At 29.5% G+C, this 11,352-nt stretch overlaps 1 protein-coding gene across 1 annotated transcript; it reads right to left on the minus strand.

Annotated features, from left to right (window-relative positions):
• Positions 1-244: 244 nt before the first annotated feature.
• On the minus strand, positions 245-2,337 carry Atg5 (autophagy protein 5). The gene is made up of 4 exons (XM_072908631.1): positions 2,042-2,337; positions 1,636-1,838; positions 1,220-1,542; positions 245-1,104 (listed from the first exon to the last, which is right to left on the minus strand). Exons 1-4 carry the CDS (start codon positions 2,195-2,197, stop codon positions 992-994), a joined length of 795 nt encoding a protein of 264 aa, XP_072764732.1. The 5' UTR covers positions 2,198-2,337; the 3' UTR covers positions 245-991.
• Positions 2,338-11,352: the final 9,015 nt, after the last annotated feature.

The raw sequence follows: 11,352 nt of genomic DNA on the forward strand, positions 1-11,352 counted from the left end.
TAAAAAATATTTAAGTACATGGATTCGTATGCGAAAAATTACTGCTAAATTAAAATTACAGATCTAAAAAAGGTGAAAGGGTTATAGAGAAAAAAATATGCTAAAAATGTTGATGCAAAAATATATAAAATACATAAATGTCTACATATTATGAATCTCCTGAGGTAACTATCGTCTTGAGTAATGAAGAAATTCACAAGAGATACGAAGATGCTGCAATGGTTATATTTAATGTAAGAAAATATGAAATAAAATTAATTTAATTCAAACGAATTTCTAACTACGTGTAATTTTTCAATTACAGGAGCAACAAAGCCAAAAGAAGAAAGTTGTTAATTACCTCAGTTTTGGGAGCAGTCGCAGAACAATAGAATATAGCAATAATGGAAATCATCCTATCATCATAAGAAAACCTGCAGGTTCTATGATTACACAGAATACTCACTTATCCTTGCAGATATCGAGAGAATATTGCAAGTCAACCGAAAGATGTGTAATAACTTAATGAGTAGAAAATATTACAATAATTTGTTCAATTAACTTAGTTGCTTGCACTAATATAGTATCAATTTCGAGGAAATCTTAACATATATATATACATTATAATACTATTATAAAGTTTAAACGTTTTTTAATGCGTCCATTACTATATCAGACAATTTTTCACAATTGCTTTATAAAATATATCTTGTAACAAAAACAAGCATAATATAATACATCTCAGTTATATCTAAGAATATGCGAGTACTCACAAAATTCAAATCGAGTTGAGGTATGTTCATAGAGCCTCTCCTTTTTCACATGGCTTAATTAGAGAAACTCAAGCTAGTGCCGAAAAAATTTTTGGGTACTTGCATATTCCTATTGTTTATCATAAAATAAATACATTTACGATATAAAACAATATGAACAATGTAAATCATATTCTGCAAAAATTATAAAAAAGTTACTTTATCACTTAATGATGAAATTATTTGTTCCTCAATATGTGTTACGATGAGATTACAACTAAATGCAGAAAATTGTCTGGGTAACTTAAATGCTCTGACATCCATTGAAGAGGTGTTTCTAAAGGGGGTATAATACCATGGGTGCGCACTGTAACTGTAAACACAATTAGTTATATTAATTTTTCTAAATAAAGGAAAATATATGTGTATAAATATACTTGTTTCTTTTTTTTTATATAAAAAAACTGCTAATATATAACATTACAAACCATTTTCTCGATCTGGGAACATTTCATTTAACAAATGCTTCAAAGTCTTTCTTTGGCCTTCTTCATTCATTGGTTTTACAAGTTTCTGTATGTATTTGTCTTCATTCGTATAACATCGGAAAGGTATATATTTAAATCCCTCTTCAGTACTAGTTTCCATAAGCCTACCATTCACAGACCAGAACTGATCAAATTTATCGTTCATAATACCATTCCATAGCTGTGTGTGATCTTTCTTTTGCATGCTAGAGACAATTTGGCCTCTATGCTTCAAAACATCAGCTTCTTTTATACAAGAAAGAAAATGGGCTTCTACAATTTCTCTAAAATTGCATAAGATTACATTTATTGCCTATTGATATAAATAAATACTAATGAATAAACAGTACTGTCATTGAATAAAATATATTACATACTTGTTTTGACAGTGCATTAAAACATTCTCTGGAAATTTATCAAAGTGGACAACAATATTCCAAGGTAATTGAATGTCATTGAAATAAATGTCCAGTAAAACACCAATTGGATAATGCCACTTTAATGGCATTCCATTAAATTCCAACCACATCTCATGCTCTTGTTTGCTATCTTGTATGTGTCGTATAAAGTGCTTTCGTACCTAAGGCAAAAACAACATATATATATATATATATATATATATATATATATGTTGTTTTTGCCTTAGGTATATATATATATATATATATATATATATATATATATATATATACATATATAATCAATGTTCGTTATTAACATTATAAATAATGTTAATAAAACTGTGAAACAAGCTCCAATCAGATATGTTGCAAATCATCTTACCTTCTCTGTACATAATGGAAAGTAACTTAACCTAGGTACCATTAGGTAAAACGGATCCGGCCCTTGTAAATCACAGGTTTCCTCAGAGTTAAGCGTAAAACAGACTGGAATCTTTCCATCCCAAATTTCCCGAAGTACCTCTCTATCATTTGCCATCGAAATAATGCGGATATATTCACTTTAACGCGTTCGTTGTGCAAAATAATTCGATGACAACCAGCCCAAAACAATGATTATATTTAGGTTACAGTTGAGTTGCGTTTCCAACCATAAAGTCAGATAATGAAGATACGCAACTCTTGTTGATTTCTAAGATTACCATCTGCTGAAAAATATAATAATAATAATATTATCAGAGAGAAACTTGAAAGGGGCCGCCGTTTTTGATATGACAATTTTCCTTGCAATACGGTAACGCCAACTGGATCCATTTTAGGCAGAACTACATGGTCAGATCCATTTATCGATGTCATGATAAAACAACCGGTTGGTTCATGTCCGTGCTAAATCCATAATTTGAAAAATATACGAAAATACTATAGATTTATTAATATATATTTTATTACGTATTATTTTAGCTACGCGTAATCTTTTTTCATTTTAATACATGTTACAGATAACAATATGTATATATGTACTATTAAAGAAATTATTTTATATACACACTTTAAAGCGCGTTAAATATATCTAATAATATCAGTTAATAATATATTTTAACGTGTCAAATTTTATCACATAGTATAATTCGTATTTGTTAACGCGCGTGAGAGATAGAGAGAGATAGAGAGAAAGAGCACATTCTTCGGCTTGCCCTTCTGCTGATGTCATGCCCTGCGTGATAAGAGAGGGGGAACGCCGCATACGTGTGACTCGTGATAGTGTGAGCCATTCATTCGATTCGGGCAGGCGTATTGACAGTACGCGCACGTGTTTTTACTCCGGCGCCGGCGCGTATTTGCGTCTCACGTCGGTCACTTCGAGGTCGAGCGTGCCGTATACGTTTCTCGCGACGATAATATACGCAATAATAATACAAATAATATGAAATAATATTACGATAAATCTTAACATGTTAAAATACGTCTGAAATGATTCCGAAATAAAATTTAAATTTAACCAGCATAATTTTTAACAATAAAATACAAATTTTCCAATTGTGTATGATCGTTCGGTAAGAGATAATTGGAGGGTGATTTTTAACCGATAGGAGTCCGGTATAACCCTGGTCCGAACCAGGGTATCCATGATGAATTTTCCACCTCCTCCGCCAGTGAAAACAGAAACAAAAAAAAAATGGTATACACACCGAAAATATTATATTCTCATTTTATCATAAGAATATTTCACTTATCTTTATAATATCTTTCTCTAAAGTAAGCTCAAAAGAATTCTTCTAGTTTAAAAAAGAAATTCTCTAAAGAGTAGATGAGCAGTTTCAGATATTCTTAATATGTAAAAATATATACTGAGTGAGATATTTTCTTATCATTATATTGTTTAATATTTGGTATTATTAATCCCAATGATAACAAAAAGTAACTTTACAAATAGACATTTGCTATTTATTAAAACTTTGACAAATATTCAATATTTATTTAATTTATAAGGTATTTCAAAAATACACTGAAAAAGGAAAGTATTTTTATTTATTAAGAATATCTAATCTTAAGAAAGCTTTTGAAGTGTGTACATTTCGAGAATACAATTTTTTCGGTTTCTAAGAAATCGATATCCGTAACGGATAGTTTATTCTATTATAATTTTTACACTGTTCTTACAGGGTTTACAGTATTTTTCAATACCTAAAGAGTTTTATTGATAGTAGCTATAATTAATTTTTTTCACATTTAAATGAGCGCTCGATGAAAGATATATATAATATACGTCAGGTTTTCGCAAGATATCATATGAAAAATCGATATGCTTTGCAATATTGGTTTACTGCTTCTACGGTACTATCCAGAACTTTAATAAAAGAGCCGCTGTTAAATGCAATATTAAAAATGAATGTTGTACTAAGAATAAGTTTTTAATAAAATATTTGTCGTAAAGTTTACCGCATTTCCTTTATTTCAATCGGATGATCAAAATTACTTTGACAAAGAATAATCGCCACTTTGCGCGTGATGTCCTAACAAAAATTAATTTATCGAAAATAACGCCATGCTATTATATTTATGATATTCAATAATGAATATTTGTATTATGTACTTGTTTGTATACATTATTTCAGAAAAACATCTACAACGAAGTTTTAAGAGTATATCTTATGTGACGCATTGTAACATTATTTATGAGTTACTTATTATGAGTATAAATATTAAAAGTCTTCTAAATTAATAATTAAAAAAAATATACTGTATCTTATAGGGATATGCTAATGAATAAAATAAAAATCATTAATAAATTATTATTAATATGTGTCTATGCATTAAAGCGTTTTTTATTGATAATTAAAAGACATAAATATGTATATATTTATTTTCTACGCTCGTAGAAAATGATCGAAATTACACCGTTATAACTGTTGCGTAATTAAAATGTATAGTAACTAAATGGAGGCATAAATCACTTGTAACCGATAAGAAAGTCGATGACAGATGGACATCTAAATAAACACGTTTTTTATCTTACACGTTCTTAGTCTTACACTTTTGGTGTGATATGCGACACATGCAACGGCTGAAAAAAATATCGGTACATTTTTTGCTTTAGTTTTAATCTGCATACCTATCGATTTCACAGGGAAATCGAACAGTGTTCGCTCGAGCGTGTCTTATTAGAGGAATTAGAGATAAAATAAAACGAGAAAGATGCAATAAGTATGTGAAAAGGATGCGAGAAGAACGCGAAAAGAAAGTCTGAAACGTCAGTAAGTTGCGAGATGTTCTGTCGTAAACGAAATCCGAATTCTCTATTGGATCGAAAATCAAAAGGCTTATGATTATTGATTATCGATACACAGTAAAAAAAATTGTGCGTTTATATGCGTTACCACGTTTTCATTACTATTACAATGTAAAATTAACATACAGCTGATATATTATTTTTATATCATTTTCATGTGTTTAGGTATGTCAACTTCAACATCGGATCTCGATATTCTTTCACATAAAAATTATTCACATAATTTTTATGTGGAAGAATTTTAACAATATTTGTAATTACGACATTTTTAAATAAAAGTTTCTCAAATTTATTAAGATTTTTTTTTGTATAAAAAGTAAACTAATAATTCTACAATGAAAACGATGAAATTGAATATTTATCAAATATTCAATTGTTAATACAAATGTTAATTGAACGAATTTTGTATTATTGTAGGTCTTCTTTCAATTTCGTGTAATTTTGTAATTTACAATAGATATACATATAATAGATATATTGGTATACATATAACGCAACTTAAATGTACCTTGTAACATTTTTCGTAATTAAATTTTTAATTTTTGCCTAAGTGTTTTTTAAATTTTGTTTACGTAATTTATATTTATTTTCTATTTCTTTAAAAAATATTACATTTTATTTCTTTCCCTAAAAATAAATTTAATTTTATAATTTTAAATTTTATTTATCTTTATTTTGACCTTTTTTACTTTTTTAACTAGATTTTTCAGCTCTAATAGACCTAGCCACTTTATTTGTTGGCTCTGCCAGCAAAAACTCGTGATAAAACGAGATTTAGGGAGTCCTAAGCGAGAATTCGCAGTAGCGCAAGATTTGGAAATTCGATCACACATATCTTTTACCTATTGTGGCCAATATTGACCACATATTTTCAAGCCAGTTGGACCTACCTTTCGTTGCTCCTGGCTATTCATTTTGATTTGACTTCTATGAGTCAAAAGTAAAGGAAAAAGAATAACTTCTTCCTATCGGTTAATCATTATCAGCAAAGACGATTTATATTCGTTTATCAATATTACAACACAGTTGAAAAATTTGTGTTAAATTTAACACAAATCGCATGTTCCAAACAGTCCACAGAAATTTTTCTATTAATTTAATATATTAAGCATTTGTTAAAAAGTAATATTAATATTATGTTATATTTTAACATAAAAATAAATGTAAATTTTATAATTTGACATAATTTTTGTTTGAAAATTTAACGAGAAAATAATGTTAAAGTAATGTTAAAATAGTAAATGTTATAATGTTACTTTAACATTATATTATAATTTATAATATAATGTGAGGCACGTCAAGACACGTTCAATTCACGTTAAGAAGTGACGATATTAACAGTTACTCTTATATTATGAACTAAACTCAACACTTTTTTTCTGTAAATTTTAACAGATAAATTTTGTTACTAATAAGTCAAAACATATTTATAATGTAAAATTATATATTATAATGTAAAATTAAAAATACGTGCACATTGTGCTATTTACACTCTTTTTCAGTTACTTTAATAATTTAACAGTTGACTTGAATTAACAACAATATGTTAAATTAACAAGTAAATGTGTTAAATTTTAATATAAAAATTTTAACTAGCAAAATTTTTAACAATAAAACACAAATTTTCCAACTGTGTATTGTTTTTATTGTTAGACGTCTACTGTTATTAGTCATCAAAAATTGCAAAAGACAAATATAATGTATACACCGAAAAAATTGTCCTTTAAATGTATACTTTATTCTTAATAATAAATAAAAATAATGTTTTTCTTTATGTAATATATTTTGAAATATTTTATTTATAAATTAAATCAAAACTATTGTATATATGTATTGTATATATTTAACTTGTCGAAGTTTTAATAAATAGCAAATGCCCACTTATAAAATTGTTTTTTGTTATCACTGAGATTAATAATATAAATATAAAAAGCTCCAATGTAATATAAATACAAAAATCTCAAATATTAATATAATACTAAGAAAATATTCTATTCAATATATATTCTTACTTCTTAAGAATATTTTAAATTACTCTACTTTTTAGAAGATTTCTCTCTTAAACTAAGAGTACTTTATTTTAAAGAAAGATATTACTAAGATAAGTTAAACATTCTTACAATTAGACTGAGAATATAATTTTTTCGGTGTATATAAAATATATTAGCATGCATATTAACCCCTCTGACGGTGAGTCATTAAACATCTTTATTTTTAAAACTGTTTTCTAAAATTCATAATATATATAATTGAAATAAATACAATATTCATAATATATATAATTGAAATAAATATTTCATGTATATCTTACATAAAATTAGAATAAATGTCATATATTGCTATTGTTTAAATATTTTTCCTTCTCTTTTAATTTTTATATATAAATAGTGTATCTAGTTTAACAAAAGTTTAAAAAAATGAAAAATATAATATAAAATTTTCTTTTGAAATATAATAGGTACAAAAAGAAATGTTTTAATAATTTAGAATTGATCCAGAGTCCGCTATGCATACGGATATCCCGCCGTCTGAGGGTTAAAGCAACGAATTTATTTACAATCAACATCTCTAAGTCTATCAATCTATATCTACATGTCTCTACATTTACATCTACAAATCCGTTGCTTTAAAATATAATAAAAGCTTTTTGTTACTCACTGGCACTGATACGCAACAGCGGAGTTGTCGAGACTGCAGCTATGTTGTCTGTAACATACAAATATAAAGTCCAAATTATAGCAGTGCTTATAATAATTATTAATATTCAAGAATTTATTATTGTAGTGATCAAATGTTATATTCGATGTGTATGTATTGTACTATAGGCCGATAAATATAAAATATTTTTATAAATTTAAAAAAAAACTATTTTTTAAATAAAAACTTTGATGGGATTTATTTAAAAGTCTCTCTTATTAAAATCATTTAAATAAATAAATCAAATTACTTTATGTACACAATTTATAATAATGAATATACAAATAATATTTACCCTAGGGTTGCTCCGCCGGTGCAGGATACCTCTCCTAGGCCTCCTCCTCCTCTCAGATGTCAGGGTTGTCAGGAACTATTGTTTTATACGCGCGATATATACTTTTTTTAATTTGTTTAAATTGCACAAAAGTAAAATTGCGCGATAATTTGGACGGCACTCCCGTATTTTTACGCGCGATACTTTGACGGCACTCCCGAATTTCGGAACGATCGAAAATCCCATTTCATCACGCACGAGAATCATACTTGAAGTCGACAAGTCGGGCGCGATCAAACTCCGAGCAAGAGTTAAGTCCGAATCGGAAGAGAACGGAAGATCGAGGGAATCGATCGCGGATGGGGTACGCTCGATTCTCGTTCGTGCAGTTCCGCATCTCAGACCGACTCAAACTCATTAGGCACGATTTCGGATGAGCATATGTGTCTATCATACAGACAGTCCACATGATACGTCATAGGGCTGGTAGACGGATCAAGAGGAACATCCATTTCATGAATGTTCAACAATCTGAACATTTATCAAATGGATCGGACATCTTTACCGAGCGTAAATCATGACCTAAATCCTCCAGTCGACGTCCTCAATGCGATACGTTGTATTGCCGGTACAAGAAAAGGGGCCCATCAACGATTTACTCCTACGATCGACCGACCTCTAATCGACTAGGACCGAAACCCGTTGCCGAAGCAGAGACCGTGCTCTCAATAACCGATTATCGAGCGTTAGCTCAATATTAACCGCGCGTTCATGTATCTCTCTATACTGAACATACGTTTTACGCGGCCGGCATTCGCCTCAGCCGCGATACTGAGGCGTGTAAACGTTGTTGCCCAGTAAGAAATGACAATTGAAAAAACGCCAAATAAACGCCGATAAAAGACATTGATTCGACATCTTCAATCAATCATTTTTCACTGGAAAGCAACGCTGAGAGAATCCCAGTTAGTCGGCAATCAAATACGATCCCCGACAACATAATTTCGTGCTCGAAATCAGGCAATATGAATGAAAACACGACCGCGATCGCGACGAAGCCGAGACGAATGTCAAAAATAATAACGCGCTATTTGTCACCAAGGTCGAATGTTATTTTATTTCGGAATCATTTCAGACGTATTTTAACATGTTAAGATTTATCGTAATATTATTTCATATTATTTGTATTATTATTGCATATATTATCGTCGCGAGAAACGTATACGGCGCGCTCGACCTTGAGAAGACCGAACGCGAGACCAGGCGAGACGCACGTGCCAGCGCCGCGCCGGCGCCAGAGTAAAAACACGTGCGCGTACTATCACTACGCCCGAATCGAAATGAATGGCTCACAGCTATCGCGAGTCGCGTACGCGGCGTTCCCCCTCTCTTATCAGACGGCGTTCCCCCTCTCTTATCACGCAGCGCATGACTCGGGCAAGCCGGAGAGTGTGCTCTTTCTCTCTCTTTCTCTCTCTCTCTCTCTCTCTCTCTCTCTCTCTCTCTCTCTCTCTCTCTCTCTCTCTCTCTCTCTCTCTCTCTCTCTCTCTCTCGCGTGCGCGTTATACTATGTGATAAAATTTGACGCATTAAATATTATATATGTACATCAAGTGATTCTGAAAGGTATGTAAAATTCTCTAACTAAAATTATATTATTATTAAATGTATTTAACGCGTTTTAAAGTGTGTACGTGAAATACGATTACGAAATATAATATGTAAAGTATTTTAATCAAAACGATATTATAATTTGCTGTATAAATATTTATGATTCTATTTCTTCATTGTAATGAATACATTGTAATGAAAATTGTCAACGATGTTAATGATTATTTCTGAAAAATAGAAATTTTTATTATAAGCACTCGCATAAGTATATTTTATAAGTATATATTAAATATAACTGAATACAAATTGATATAATGAAAAATACATATGTAGAAATTTTCTGCGTATAAATATATTTATTGAATAAACTCAATGCATTAAAGAAATTTGTTATATTTATATTAAATAAATATTTGCTCTCTCATCATAATTATTTAATTATTCCTATATATACATGTGTATTTGTTTTTTTTTCTATCAGGGAAAGAAAGAGAGAGAGAAGGAATAGATTTTCTATTATCTCATTCTATCATTCTTAAAAATTAATAATAGATAATAATAATTAAGTGATAGATAATTAAATGATATCTAACAATATAATTAATAAGTGATTTACATGAGTCGGAAAATATTTGAGAATAAAAGTTACGAATTTCTATAAATTTTTTATACAATTTTTGACTAAATATGCAATCAAAATATAATTACATATATTTAATTAAAAATTATTCATTGAAATGAAACTCGGGAAAATTATTCGACTTGTTGCGTTTGGTATTTTATTTTAATTGCAAAAATCTCATTAATTTATTACAATTATTTTCAAATTGATAAAATACGAATAACGATAGTTTGATTTTCTTTAATAAGATGACGTATATTACATGTGAAAGACTATATTAGATAAGATAAGCCTCGCGAAAGAGACTTCAAAATTCTTTGATTTTAATTTTGCTCTTTACTCGTTTTCACTCTCTCTTTCGATGACTCCATTGTCAAGGATCTTTTCTCATCTCTCTATAATATTAAACATCTTATTAATAAAAAGTTTCTCAAGCTTGCTATATATTTTGTTTGACACTTTTGTTGTAAGAATAAAAAAAGATAAAGCAATTTATTACATTATTATTTTCTTTACAGTATTAAATTATTAAGAAAAAATATATGATTAAAAAAATTTATTTTATTATTGCCTTTACGCACAAATATATAAAAATAATTTAACAATAATTTATATCGTTGTCTGTGAATATATTTGTATCAGGACCGGTCCTGATTGTGATTGCAATATAGCTGACATTTTTAACGCATTTCTTACTGTGCAAAATTTCGATATATTCGCGCCTGCTCTGCTACTCGCTGTGATAGCTGTACTATCGGTTATGTTCTACGTTTGACAATTCAGTGAAAAATATGTTTGCGCAGCTTACAAGGTAGTCGCCGCAATGAGTAACAGTAATAAATTCAAACTCGAAAATTGGCTGTATAACTAGTTCGAAATCATGCGTCAGACTTTAAAAATACAAGATGATTCGCGTTGTTGAGGGCGCAGAGTTAATTGATTTTATATGAGCAATTTACATTGAAAATATATATTCTTTTGATATTTTTAGATGTCAACGCGAGTTTACGCGGAAAGCTAATCCGGAGAAGAATAGACACGTCAGCACGCATTTGATTTGTCCATTTCCGAAAGGATTGAAATATCAAATGGCCGTAAAATGGAAAGTGCCGGTTGTCAAAAAAGAATGGTTACATGCCTGCGCTGAATAATTAACCTTCGTTTATGAAACTCCGTTTCTCGTCGAAGGAGCAATGGGTA

This window comes from Anoplolepis gracilipes, chromosome 16, assembly GCF_047496725.1.
Source record: "Anoplolepis gracilipes chromosome 16, ASM4749672v1, whole genome shotgun sequence".
Taxonomy (NCBI): domain Eukaryota; kingdom Metazoa; phylum Arthropoda; class Insecta; order Hymenoptera; family Formicidae; genus Anoplolepis; species Anoplolepis gracilipes.